Genomic DNA, 15,201 nt, shown 5'->3' on the forward strand with positions numbered 1-15,201 from the left:
AGGAGCACATATATTTTTATGAATAAACGTTTTCAAATTTTTCAAGCTGATACTTAGAAGAGGGATTGCTGGGTCACATGGTAGCTCTGAATTCTTAACCTTTTGAGGAACCTCCATAGTGGCTGCACCAATTTGCATTCCCACCAGCAGTGCCCAGGGTTCCCTTTTCTCCCCATCCTCTCCAAGACTTCTTTCTTGTCTTAATTGATAATAGCTGTTCTGACAGCATGCAGTGGTATTTTATTGTGGTTTTGGTTTACATTTACCTTTGTTGTTGTGGAGTTGTGTTAGTTCTTTATATATTTTGGATATTAGCCCTTTATTGGAGATATCATTTGCAAATATACAGTCATTCTTTCAGTGACTGTGGAGCTCCCACGGGGTGCAGAGCACTAGACAAAACACAGGGGACACTACAGTAAGCCAAACAGATATGGCTCCTGCTTTCCTGCCATACACTGAACACGTGGTAAACATACAGTGAATTATTAAGTGGGGACATGCATGCAACAGATAACAACTGAGTTGCTCATATGCACAAAGCACTATTCTAGGCACCTGGGATGGGGTGGTAACCACATAGACAAATCCCTTGCCCTCATGGAGCTTACATTCTGGTAAGAGGAAGTTATACAATGAAAGCACCAAGTGTTCTAAGAACCATGACACGGAGACCTACCCTAGCTGGCAAGTCCTCCCTGAGAAAAGGATGTTTCTATGGACGTGTGAAGACCTGGTAGGATTTGGTGAAAGGCACGTGTTGGGGAAGGAGGAGGTACCTGGAGAGTGTTCCATTTAAAGTTACCACATGTTGTCAAACTGCCACAGTTTGCTTTTATAGTAGGATAAAGGGTAACTTCTATATTTCTTTTTCTTATTATTCAAATATTTGTACAATCAATAATTGCAAACTAGTTAATATTTAGAACTATGTTATCTCATTTTTACCTTGCAGTTTTAATAAATTTGTCTTTAAACTATTATAAATTAGATCAAATTTTATATGGATATGATGTAATTTGGAGAACAAATTCAAAATCAAATAGTTTTACCCTAATGAAGCAAGCATTGAGTCTAATTCCATAATGTGCTTATGTTACTGAATGCAAACGAGATAACGTGTTTGACATTGTGGCATGGATCTTTCCCCACCTACACTGAATGTGAATTATAGGTTGGTTCCTGCACTACAGGTGGACCTGTGGCAGCCCAGCAGTATCTCCTATGTCTCAGCGGGAACAGTTACTGATGTCCATATTCTCCAAAATGGTTCCCGAGCTCTGTTAGCCTTCTTGCAGGAAGCCAACATCCCATACAAGTAAGCATGTATTCATTGCTTAATTTATTTGTACTAAGTTGAACTGAATGGTAACTCTATTCAGGTTATTTATTGAGTGCCAGTGACAATGTCTCGGGTCCTGTTTGTTGAATTGGGAAAGCCAACATGACTATAACAATTGTATTTACCTTTGAGCTTATTAATGTAACAGGGGAGGGGAGAGGAACCACATGGACATATTACCTCACCATCATCACCAAGTGATCAGCATAAACACAGAAGGCTTTTTCTGGGGGAGGAAAGGAGAGCAGCCTGGGGTGCTGGCAGGCTATATTGAAGGCAGCATGCTATATTGAAAACTGGTATAGTGTGACTGAGAACAACAACTGGAAGGAAGTAGGTTTTGACAGAGTGCTGGCTATTGGATGTTAAGGGTTCTGGGGTAGAACATTTATGGCTGGTGGCAAGATTCAGGGGGTAGCCATGGGAGAGATGGCTGAAGTGTAATGGAGATCACTGAGGCTGATGTGGCCAAGAATGGGTGAGCCGAATCACCAGAGAATCATCATAGCAGTCTTCAACCTCCTTGGCCGATGGCAGGATTAGCGGTGGAGAGAGAGAGAATGTTACTGGATGGGGAATATGGGACATACCCAGAAGTTAGGAAAAAGCAGCTAGGAATAGTATGAGGATAAAGGGAGGATGAGATTTTCCTGGAAGTTAGATGATTAGGGGGGAAGCCAAAATGGGGGCCCAGGAGCATGCTGACCTCCCTCATTTCTGGCCCCTTGGTAGGTGGAGTGGAAGAAGAGAAAGCCACAAAAAAACCCTGCATTCTTAAAAGAGTCCAATTTCTATTGGGGCAAGAATATAAGAAGAGAGAGTTCTCTGAAAAGACTGGAGGGTGTAGGAAGCTTATCTACAATGCAAGGGGGATTCCAGCAGGTACAAGAGAGAAGAAAGTAGTGGAGGGATGGTGGTCAGTGGAGGATCTGAAGTGCAGTGTAGTGAATTAATGAGACTGGGTCAAATGACTTACCTTTTGTTTGGAATCCTAGGATTTGGGGACTGAGAAGCATGATTGTCAATGACTAACCTCAAGTACCCCAACCTTTTAACAAGTTCTGGTGCTGCCAAAGCAAGCACGAAGACCTGTAACGATGTCTGGCGAGGCCAGGGATGGGCTCGTGGCTCTGGGGGTTAGTGGTGAAGGCTCTACTCTCTGTGGATAGCTGGGCCAAGGGGTACAGTGTAACAGTGACATCTGACTCTGGTCCATACAAATACATCCCCTCCAGGAATATAATTGCAGCCTTATTAAAGTACTGATTTTCTTTTTCAGTAAGATATTTTATCTGTGCTTCTAGAACAGGGTAAGTCGCAGCTGTGCAAAAAACCATTTTTCATATTGAACACCTTTTAGTCGTTGCTGCAGCTTTGATTTTCTGAATGCCTGGCAGGAAAGAGCTTGGTAATTATATCTATAGGTGCTCGGTAACAACTCACATGCTTCATTAATTATTATTTGGTACAAAAGAATACACCAGTTATTTTAACAAGTCTCTATTTCCTGCTATTAAATATAGGTCATGTGGAACTAAGAGAATAAAATATCACACTGTATGTCACAGAGAATTGAGTCGAAAACATTGTTTTAAACCAGTTGTCTCTTCATGGAGAACAATTATTTAGAATTATTCATTTGTTGGTCCCAAGATAATAACATGTAAGAGTCCATTAAATTCCATGGGGCCAGTAGGTAGAGATCATTTTAATTGACTTTTATTACTATAGCCTGGGGTATTTTCAAAAGATTATCATTTAGTCTGTACAATTATACGTAATGTATAGCTAGAGTCATCTTTAAAGCAAAGATAATGTGACCCCATGTGTCTGGCACCCTAGCTGATGCCCTCTTAATGACATGACAGATGAAATGACTCATTCTGCCATAAAAATTTTCAATCATTTTGTAAATTAAAAACCTGTAAAAATTTGTCATGGAATTTCAAACTCTGAAGCCCCACTTCCACCCCAGAAGCTTGGAGGGGGTGGTTTTGTACTAGGTGATAACATCACCTGGAAAGTTCTGCATAGGAACATGTACAATTGGGGTAGGAATAATAATAAGATGCAAAGAACCAAGACACAGTTACAGAAAACATTTTTGGGCTCCATTTAATGGCCTTCTCATCAATCGACTAGTTTCCAATCAACAACTTGATGAGGAAAATGAGCTATACCTGCCATGTCACAATTATTATTATATTGATTGATTGATTGATTTGAGAGGAAGAGAAAGAGAGACAGAGACAGAAACATCAATCAGTTGTTCCACTTATTGATGCATTCATTGGTTGATTCTTGTATGTGCCCTGACCGGGGATCGAACCCCCAACCTTGCTGTATCAGGATGACACTCTAACCACCTGAGCTACCTGGTCAGGGCCACATCACAATTATTTTAATTTTCAGGTTGGTCTCTTGGGGCCTGTATTAAGGTGCAGTCTAAATTATTGAACTGTGTTAGTTTGCTAGGGCTGCCATAACAAAGTACCACAGACTGGCTGGCTTAAAAACAGAAGTGTGACATCACCTCATGATTCTGGAGGCTAGAGGTCTGAAACCCAGGTGTTGGCAGGGTTGGTCCCCTGTGAGAGCTGTGAGAGAAGGGTGTGTCCCAGGCCTCTTTCTTTGGTTTGTACATAGCTGTCTTCCTCCTTTGTCTCTTCATATCATCTTCCCGCTATGTGTAAGTGTCTTTGTGTCCTAATCCTCACCCCCTTTTCACAACGTTCCTTCTACCAAGAGCTGCCAGACAAACAGTATCAGCAGCAGAAGCTCAAAACTTTTTAGCGATGTATGCGAGGGATTGCTCTTACCTTGAGAGGAAACAAGTTGTCTGTTGTTTGGAAAGTCAGTTCACTGGAAATACGGCAAAAACAATACACTACAGCTCCATTTTGGAAACATTCTGAATATTTTTATACCCTTGAAAACTTTTTATTTTTGTATTTATGTGTTTTATCTTTTTAAAATGAAAATTCAGAGGGAGATTTTTTTTAATCCTTACCTGCAGATATGTTTATTGATTTTTTTCTTTTCTGATCTTTTTTTTTCCTAGAGAGAGAGAGAGATAGAGACAAAGACAGAGAGACAGACATCAATTGGTTGCCTCCTGTATGCTCCCCAACTGGGGATCGAACCTGCAACCCTTTGGTATATGGAACAATACTCCAACCAGCTGAACCCCCTGGGATTCTTATGTGGATTGCTGGCTTTGGCAAATCGATTTACATTTTTCCCTAGTCTCCTGAGATAGAGAAAAGTAGCAGGAGAAACAGAGGAATGGTACTAGAAACCTATCCGAACATCGCCTGCAGTAACTGGAAAGTGCTGACAGTTTATAACCAACCACCTCAGCTCTAATCGAACTCGCATCTTTCTTACCACTCCACAGTCTCTCACAACACAGGCAGTTTGGACATTGATGTAAAGGTTCATATGGTTCTTAAGATCTACACTGGCCATATTTGAAGATGTTTTTAGTCCATACAAACCTGCTTTGATCTATAACTTCTTTCCTTGATGGGAGAGAGGAAGGGCTAATACAGAAAGGAGGACTAATCCTCCACTCACATTTGAGCCACTACAAGCAGCTACCAAGTGAGTTTACCAGCTCTGTGTCTCCCCACCTTATTTTGATATTTAAGATTTCTATTTCTGAAGTTGAAAATTGAAACAAAAAGAACAGTAAGCCAAGGATATATTCCTAAGTATTTGTCCACAATGGGTAAAATACTCAGTAAATACATGAGTGAATCAAAAGGACTGTCCAACACCCAGCATGACCCTAAGTTAATCTACTTCCTCATGGAGCAAAAAGTGTTTACTCAGATAATTCAAGAAAATTTTTTTATGAAGTGGCCTATATAGATCAACCTTGAAAGTCATTTATAGACACCATTACATGTTCGTTTAATAGCACTTAAAGCGCTAAGCACAGTTCTTTTGGAAGATAAGATATGAAAGCAAAGCTTTTTAGCTATCTGCAAGGCCCAAAAAATTGCTGAGGGGCTCTTCAACATTTTTATTTTTTAAGTATATTTTATTGATTATGCTATTAGAGTTATCCCAATTTTTTTCTCCCCTTCATACCCCCTCCACCCTGTACCCCCACCACCCAGCATCTCCCCCTCTTAGTTCATGTCCATGGGTTGTGCATATAAGTTATTTGGCTTCTCTATTTCCTAGATGGTTCTTAACCTCCCGTCTATTTTGTACCTACCAATTATGCTTCTTATTCCCTGTTCCTCTTCCCCCCATTCTCCCCCCACCCCACTGATAACCCTCTGTGTGATCTTCATTTCTGTGATTCTGTTCCTGTTCTAGTTGTTTGCTTAATTTTTGCTTTTGTTTTCTAGGTTCAGTTGTTGATAGTTATGAGTTTGTTGTCATTTAATTGTTCATCGTTTTTGATCTTCTACTTCTTAGATAAGTCCCTTTATATTTCACATAATAAGGGCTTGGTGATGATGAACTCCTTTGACTTGACCTTATCTGGGAAGCACTTTATCTGCCCTTCCATTCTAAATGACAGCTTTGCTGGATAGAGCAATCTTGGATGTAGGTCCTTGCCTTTCATGACTTTGAATACTTCTTTCCAGCCCCTTCTTGCCTGTAAGGTTTCTTTTGAGAAATTAGCTGATAGTCTTATGAGAACTCCTTTCTAGGTAACTGTCTCCTTTCCTCTTGCTGCTTTTAAGACCTCTCTCCTTATCTTTAATCTTGGGTAACTTAATTATGATATGTCTTGGTGTGTTCCTTCTTGGGTCCAACTACTTTGGGGACTCTCTGGACTTCCTGGACTTCCTGGAAGTCTATTTTCTTCACCAGATTGGGGAAGTTTTCCTTCATTATTTGTTCACTTAAGTTTTCAATTTCTTGTTCTTCCTCTTCTCCTTCTGACAGCCCTATGATTCAGATATTGGAGCACTAAAGTTGTCCCAGAGGTTCCTAAGACTCTCCTTGTTTTCTTAATTCTTGTTTTTTCTTTCTGTTCTGGTTGGATATTTATTTCTTCCTTTTGTTCCAAATCATTGATTTCAGTCTCAGTTTCCTTCCCTTCGCTGTTGGTTCCCTCTGTTTTGCTTTATTTCACACTTTGTGTAGCCTTCATTTTGAGACTGAGCTCAGTCAATTCTGTGAGCATCCTGATTACCAGTGTTTTGAGCTCTGCATCAGATAGGTTGTCTATCTCCTTGTTGCTTAGCTCTTTTTGTGGAGTTTTGATCTGTTTTTTCATTTGGGCCATATTTCTTTGTCTCGGTGCACCTGTTAAGTTGTAAGGGGGCAGAGCCTTAGGTATTCACCAGGGTGAAGCAATCCTCTTTGCTGCCTTGTGGCACTGTTTGTGGGGGAGGGGTCAGAGAGGGAACAACACTGCTTGTCCTCTATGCTCTAGCCCCACTTTCCAACAAACTCTTCTGTGATACTTGGACTTTCTACTGCTTTCGCAGCCCCCACAGTAGTTTACACCTAGAGTTCTGGGGTCTTTAGTTTCTCCAGCAGCCAGCCCCTCCTCACCCATGGTCCATTGCCTTGCCATGGGTCCTCTCCGCCTGCTTGCCTGCCCCTCTCCACCCCTCCTACTGGTCTGGACGAATGTTTCTTTCACTCCTTGGTTGTTGGAGTTCCATGTAGTTTGCTATTCTGGCAGTTCTGGTTGTTTATTGTTTTTAAATGATTGTTATCCTTCTTTTGGTTGTACAAGGAAGCAGGTGAAATGTTTCTACCTATGCCTCCACCTTGGCTGGAACCTGACTCTTCAACATTTTTAGACATTCCATATGAATGTGCTACTTCATGGCTAGTTACCACTAGTTTTAACAGGGTTCCCCAACCTCTGGGCCACAGACCAGTACCAGTCCAGGCCTGTTAGGAATTGGACTGCACAGCAGAAGGTGAGCTTGAATGTAATGCACTTGAATCATCCCAAAACCATCCTCCCCAACCCCGTCTGTAGAAAAATTGTCTTCCATGAAACTGGTCCTTTGTGCCAAAAAGGTTGGGGACCGCTGATAGAGGACATGGCTGAGTATCAGGGAGACAAGCCTGTATCCAGCTCAGCTGTCTCATTAAGGACACTAATAACTATAGCTTAGCTGGTTCCACTCACTCCAGTGACCCTGGAATCCCACCACCCCACCCCCCAGCCTCAGCTCTCACTTTCTGAATGCATCCACTTTGATTGGCTGAGCTTTTCTTCTCTTGGCATTGTGGCAGGCAGTGAAATTCACTTTTTCCCACTCTGTGCATTTCTTCAGTTTCTTCTTGAGAACTGTAGCTTCTTTACTTCTTTCCTTTTCCTCTCTGAGTCTTGGGTCAGGTTGCTGGGTGATGATATGAGAAAAGTCAGTGATGAAAAGGACAGGAACAGAGAGAAGCGTCAAGAAAGTACGATGTAGCAATGGAGTGGAAGACTTCCTCTTATTTCAGTTCTCATAATGTCACACTGGACTTGGAGTTAAAAAATTCAAATTTGGGTTCATGTTCCAAGTTCAAATTCTGGTTCTGCACTCACTAGCAGAGGACATTGGTAAGTTCTTCACCATTTTGAGGCTCAGTTTCCCCACTTTTGAAACGGGGATAACAATACAATTTTATTTACACATAATCTTAGATAATAATGTACATGGGACAGTGTGGGATACACACAGGACAGTGCTGAGCACCTGGCAGGCACCCAATAAATATCAGTGTTCATACCCATCAGGCAGTTCTTATAGCTACTCAATGAGCAGTAGTTATTATTACCATTACTATTTTATTTTTATTTTTATTATTATTATGGAACATCTGTTTACAATTTTACATTTTATATCTATTACACAATTTATTTAACAGCTTTTATTCCCTGAAAATGAGTATTCTTCCAACATTTGGTATTCTTAGAAATGTCTATCTTTGCTGCCTTCTTTCATAGATGAATGATTTTATTTTGATATTACCTGATTTTTATATTATCTCCATTTCATTTTCATCATGTCTATCATTTCAAACCTAGGATCCTCATAGAAGATCTTCAGAAAGCACTGGAAAAGGAAAGCAGTTTGCAAGCCCAGAGAAATCGAAGATCCCTCTCTGAATATAATTATGAAGTTTATCATTCCTTAGAAGAAGTATGTAATCAAAGGAGCTTTTATTGCATTTTTTTGAGGCAGAGGCTATATGCAGAATAGGTATAGCTTTTTTTTTTTCTGTTTTAATCCTAACCCAAGGATGTATTTATTGATATTTAGAAAGAGAGTAAGGGAGAGAGGGAAAAGGAAAAAAAAATCAATGTGAGAGAGAACCATTGATCGGCTGCCTCCTGTACACGGAATCAAACCTTCAACCTAAGTATGTGCCCTGACTGGGAATGGAACCCACACCCTTTTGGTGTAAGGGATGATGCTCCAACAAACTGAGCCACTTAGCCAGGGCGAGTACAGCTCTTTATATTGTCTAGGCACCTCAGGTTGGTCCTCTATTCCATTAAACATTTAACTACTGTATAAGAAATAGCAAAATAATTTGAATTCATCTGCTTTACCCCACCCACCCCTATGAAGGTCATGGGAAGTGCACTGGAAGAGTGTAGTGATATTGTTATAATTGTAGTTATAAAGACCTTCACTTAAAAGCTTGATGCACATATTGATGGAAGGTATAGCTAACCAGAGTTTGAAGACAATGATTTGGTTGAAGGGTAGAGTGAACTTTGATTCTTACCCCACACCCTCTGCAAATCTGAGCTCTCCCAAAGGCCAAGCTTCATCTGTGTTACCTTGGGGCCTATTAACATGCTGCTATTTATTCTACCTGGAAAGCACAGCAATCTCATTCCCACTAACACATCGTTTACTATTCACCTGGACAACAACTAGTTATTCTTCAAATCTCAGCGTTACATAGGAAGACAGCTGTTTCTATTCTCCTAAGCTGGATCAGAACGCCACTCCCCACCTCCGACTCCCAGCATATTTCATGCACCATAGCACCTGGATGTATGATTATTTTTCATCAGTGCCTTTCTCTCTAATAAGCTGCAAGTTCCATGAACACAGGCCACTTCTTATTCACCACTGTATTCCTAGTGGCAAGCAAATAGAGACCTCCAAATAGACAGTAGAGGACAGAATGAATGCATACATATATTCTCCATGTTTCTTCTGAATTGAGCGAAGGAATGCCAGACAAAGAATTCATAAGATCCCATTATATTCTTAAGAGAATTCTTGGTTCTCTTGATAATTCTTGGGTCTACTTTCCTTTCAAAATTATTTTTATGAATTTTGTGTTACAACAAGGAAATGTTTTAGATAATTTAGCACATGAAAGTTCTATTAACATTCACTAGAAAAAAGTCAATTTTTAAAAATAGATCTATATAGATGTGTGTGTGTGTGTGTGTGTAATGTACATAGACCCATTAGACTAAGAACAGAAAGAAAGTACTATGGTACTTCCCAAAATCTATTTTTTCAGCACAGACTCTTTCTTTCACATCACAGAACAGTGGGATGCTCTTGTGTGGCTTCCTTACTCATACAGCTTTTAAGTCAGAAATGTCACCCATCTTTCTAAGTGCCTCATTCATCCATCTCAAATATACCTTCTTCTGATGACAGACAAGTGTATGTGAAAGGACCGATGCAAATGCGTTGTTATTACTGGGGAGTTTATTCAGACTATGCCCTCTGTTGTATGGTTCAGTAGAATGAATATCTTTAAATGGTAAAAAATGTCTTCTTCTTAGCATCTTCCGTTCAGTGGCAAATTATAATACATTGGGCTTTCGGGTAGCTTGGATGATTTTCCTGAAGCCAATTTCTTTCTTTTCCTCTTAAATACTTGGGGGGGGGGGGGGAAATGGAAGTAAATTTTGATTTTCAAAAGGACCCCAGAACACATTGATTAATTTTCTGCAAAACTCTGCCATCAAGATACTAGTGATAAAAGGTAGTAGGAGGTATGCTTTCAAAAGGGAACAATATAAAGACGTGAATGTACTATTTGTAAAGGCAGAAAATAAAAGGTAATTTTAAATATCCTGAAGAAAATTAAAATAGATAATTGGTTTTTGTTCAAGTTTATATTCCATGTGTGCTCTTTGAGTTCTGAGACCTATTGTTGTCTTGTTAGCTTTTGTTCTCTAAAAGCTCTGTGATTATGAGAGTCTGACATGATTTTTATTTATTTGCTTTTAGATTCAAAATTGGATGCATCATCTGAATAATACTCATTCAGGCCTCATTCACATGTTCTCTATTGGGAAATCATATGAGGGAAGATCTCTTTTCATTTTAAAGGTAAAAATAGGAAATTATTAACTAAAATATTTACTAAACATTCATTCCAACTTTGACATATGGGGAAAAGAAAGGAAATGGTGTCATAGTGTCTAATATTTAACATTATCTGATAACTTAAGGAAAAGTTTTCCCTTCGTTTCTAAGTCATATTAGAGTTTTGCCACTGAGTATTCCAGACAATACTGACATATTCCGAGTTATTAATGCACCTAAAAATAATGGCCTTCAAAATGGCCCAAATTAGTGTGAGTTGATGCTGCATAAGATGAACGAATGTAAAACTACATAAATGTGTAAGAAGGTATGCGTCGTTCCTAGCCCTTGACCCTGCATTCTCTTCTAGTCCGGCCTGGAGCACTCCATCTCTTCTCAGCCAAATGCTCCAAAAGATTTATAATAAAACATCTCCCTGCACTTTCTCACTTCCTAGTCAGACGTTGACTCACTGGCCTTCACACCCCCACCGCTCCTCTAAACCTTCTCTTGCCAAGGTCAATGATGACCACTAGGTTTTCTTCCCATCTCTCTGACCATCCCTCAGGTCTCATTCTCTGGCTCCTCGGCCCTCATCCTCTCCTTAGGTTCTGGCAGTCCCAGGATTCTATCCTCAGTGCTCTCATTCTACAATCTCGAGATCCCTATCTACCAAACTACCCTGTGGTTTCCACCATCATTCCAGACTTTGCTATTCAGTGGAGTCCCCTCTCTGGAGCCTTAAAATTCATGCCTCATTGGCTGCTTTGCATTCTCATGTTGACAGTCACAAAAGCCACCTCTCCTCAGAATGGCACCACTTTTCTCCCAGTGTAAAAACATGAGCATCATTCTAAATTCCTCTCCTTTACTTTAACCACTTGCTTTAAATCTACCACTAGGAATGTACATTTTTTCCTTCTAAATCTCTTTTGGGATGTGCACCAACCTTTTCTTTCATCCTCACTCATCTCTGGACTATCACAATAATGGCCCCAGTACTGAACTTCCTTTCTAGACCCTCTCATCCTCTAAGCCAGCTATCTCCATATTGCTGTCAGTGTGAGCTCTCTCCCTCCTCCCACTCCACACACACTCCTCCCATGGAACTTAGGATGCAGCCTTCTCTCTTTTATACAGTACTCGGGAATTTCATGTGTTCTACATCTGCCATTCCTCCCTCATACCGGGAAGCAGTTCCTCAAATACGATGTGCTCAGATTCTTTTCCAAACTTGTGATGCCTTTTTCCAACTTGTCTGCCTGGCAAACTTCCAGTCTTGCTCAAGTACTCAGGTGCTCAAGAAGAAGTCTCCTCTTCCGAGAAGACTTCTTTTATTTTTCAGGAAAATTAGACGTGTTCCCCTGTTCTAGGGCACCCCCAGGTTCCCAAACTAACTATGCATATTCGCATCATAATGATTAATTGTTCATATGTCTGCTGTCCTCACGATCATATAAATCCTGTCTTTTCCTCTTTGAATCTCCGCTGCTGAGTACAGTGTCTGACATCGAAAACAATTTCCTGAAGCATTAGTTGAGTGAATTAACGAATAAGTGAAAACTAGACCCCCAAAAATGTCAAGAGCCACCTATTGATTACTGGGTTAGAAACCAGGTTGTAAGAAACATTTATAATAGAATTATAGAGAAAAATTTGTCAATTCCACAATTCAAGTTTTGTGTTTTTCCACTTTGTGTTGAAATCAAATTTGCCTATAAAACAGAGCTAATTCTTTGTGGAAGATTCCTTGGGAATATTTCTGATTCCTTGGATAGAGGAGAGGCAGAAAATTTGGCTTTTTATTTAACAGTCACATACAAGGGGGCACCCAAAAAAACTGATTTATAAAAAATTGTGTATTTATTATTATATGTTTAAACTTCAGTCCCCTTCAAAGTAAATACTCCCCATTTGATGTAATGTACTTATCAAGGCTATTTTTCCCACTGTCAAAACAGTTTCTGAATTTGTTGATCTTTCTGCTGTTTTTTGTTTCACCTCTTCCACATCAGCAAAACGTTTCTCTTTGAGGACTTTTTTCACCTGGGAAAGCAAAAGAAAGTCACTCTTGACAAGATGGGATCAATAGGGAAGGTGGGGCATGGGGGTCATGCCGTTTGGGGTCAAAAACTGCTTGCTGAACACTCAGTGTGGTGTGCGCAGGAGCACTCCTAAATCACCCATCATGAAACAGGCAAACACGTCGAAAGAGCCTTCAAAAAAGAATTCACTGAAGCCAAACACAGCCTCTCACAACAATGCCAGCTGGCACACTGATACAGATGGGTTCCTAGAACACTCACCTAGTGGGGGAAGCCTGAACTACAACAGGCCCTCCCTCCAGAAGATAATTCCAGGGTTGTGGGGGGTCCCCTCTCATGTTTATATTAAAATAGAGAAGCAAACCTATTTAAGGAATTGTTATTTTCCATGTGTATTTTCCAGTTCTTTGATTTGTAATTAAGGCAATAAATGTATTGTTTCTGCATAAACAAGCCCGGACTTCTGAAATAGATAGGGCATCTCTCCTTTTTTACAGGTTACCTAATGAAACAAAGTATAGTACAGAATTATGCTGAAACCTTATTAAATTAAGCTGGTCAGTAAATCCAAAAATAAAAGCCTGTGTTGGTTACTAAGAATACTCTTGTTTTCAGCTGGGCAGGCGATCACGAGCTTACAAAAGAGCTGTCTGGATGGACTGTGGTATTCATGCAAGAGAATGGATTGGCCCAGCCTTTTGTCAGTGGTTTGTAAAAGAAGTAAGTTAAACCCTTTACACAAGGTCCATTTCAGCTAGTCAGCGGTTCCCATGTGTTTTTATTCTGCTCAGGTAACAAAACTGGGAATGTGAAGCCAGGGATACCTGCTTGGATGATAACACCTTGATTTTGTGGGTCGCTTTCATGTTTAGAAAGACCTCTCATGACCCTGGCTCCGTTTATCCTCACCTCTGCCCTTGGATGTCGGAATTCCCAACCATCATTAAAGAGAAGAAACCTGAGATTCAGAGCATTTATGATTTTGTAACAAATGAGGAACCAACCATAGCAGCTGATATATGGAAAAGGCTAAAAATCACATTTATGGTGTTCCAGAGCAATTTCTCATATCATATTCAACTTGGAAAATTCTCCATCATCTGTCTTCTCTGTCAAAATGATCTCACATATGCTATCACAATAAGGAGATGAGCAAGTGATTGCATTTTCCCCCTCCTGCTATGGATCTGTAATTTAGATATGAAAGACCTTTGACCTCCGTGGGTTTAACATTCTTAATATCATCATTTTTCAGTGACTAATTGTTAATGACTCATAGTGATGTCTCATTTTCCGAACGCTTCTGTAGGTTAGCCTATCCAGGGGGCCCCTATCCCAGGAGGGGGCCAGCCTCAGGAACCAACATTTCAATATGTTTTGGATATTTTCCTGTCCATTGTCAAGAATGTAATGACTTGCCTGTTTTTTTTTAAACCTTGACTTCTTATTTTTTAAAAAGACTCTTAAAAGAAAACCAACCACTAGTACTGCTAAATGAAAATAAAGAAATCTAAGGATGTCAATGTTCTAAGCCAGAGAATAACCCTACAAATATTTTTAGCCCTGTATTTATAGAGAAGCATTAAGCATACAAAAGATATTTTACATTTTCAGTTCTATTTCACTGTGTTTTATGGAGAAATGATGTGCCCTATAGTGAGGTTTGTGATCCTGAGGACTCTCCTAGTCTAAGAAAATATCCCTCGCAAATGTCAAGGACGTACCAAATTTGTAAAATCTGCTTCTGCCACCACCAAACCCATAAAAGTATCCTTCATTTTATAAATATTATGTAATAATAAAAATTTCAAACTATTCCCACTCAGCATATTGAGCAATTCATATTCTTTAAAATACCATTTTACCCTGGTAGGACAAATGCAACAGCTAATACGCAATTAGCCCTATTACCTTGTAGTAAATGTCCATCATATGCACACAACATATTGTCTGCTGTCTCAAGTTTCAAAAAGAGGGGAAAACTGGTTAAGTATAGAACAATGATGGTTTATGCACTATGGTCCTGCATGTTATTAAAGGACAGAAGAAATTATCTCTGAAACATTTTACCTCTCCCCGACCTGTGCAGCTTCTTCGTTATAATGCCTAAACTTACTTTATATGTTTATGGTGTTATCATCTCTGTTTGTACCAAGGGCAGAGACTGTATTTATCTTGTTCATTGCCAAGTCCCCAGCACCCAGAACACCACCTGGCACCTAATAGAACTTCAGATATTTGTTATTGGTTGGGAATAATGAGAATCCAGCGGTAATGATGTGGAAAGATTTCTGAGAGATGACTTGTCAAGTCATCTCATGCGATATGAATGGCACCACCTGGATTTTCGCAATGCACAATCTGTGCAGCCATGTACAGCAGCTCTGTAACTCAACTGAATTTCCAAGGAAGAGGAAGACACAGTGTAACCACAGGAAAAGAATAAGGCACCTCTGATGACTGCCAATAGATAGTAGTTGATTCTGGCACAATAGCAAGAAGCATCAATTAAGATTAGGCACCACTGCACCAAAGATAAGTACGGAAA

General features: G+C 39.9%; 1 protein-coding gene across 1 annotated transcript in view; it reads left to right on the forward strand.

Moving 5' to 3' along the window:
* Positions 1-1,136: 1,136 nt before the first annotated feature.
* The window catches only part of CPA6 (carboxypeptidase A6), a 69,782-nt gene continuing 55,717 nt past the window's right edge, over positions 1,137-15,201 (forward strand). The window contains exons 1-4 of the mRNA XM_024572248.4: positions 1,137-1,318; positions 8,346-8,460; positions 10,531-10,632; positions 13,269-13,373. Coding sequence (XP_024428016.3) covers positions 1,137-1,318; positions 8,346-8,460; positions 10,531-10,632; positions 13,269-13,373 — 504 coding nt within the window. The remainder of the gene's footprint in view (positions 1,319-8,345; positions 8,461-10,530; positions 10,633-13,268; positions 13,374-15,201) is intronic.

This window comes from Desmodus rotundus, chromosome 8, assembly GCF_022682495.2.
Source record: "Desmodus rotundus isolate HL8 chromosome 8, HLdesRot8A.1, whole genome shotgun sequence".
Lineage (NCBI taxonomy): Eukaryota > Metazoa > Chordata > Mammalia > Chiroptera > Phyllostomidae > Desmodus > Desmodus rotundus.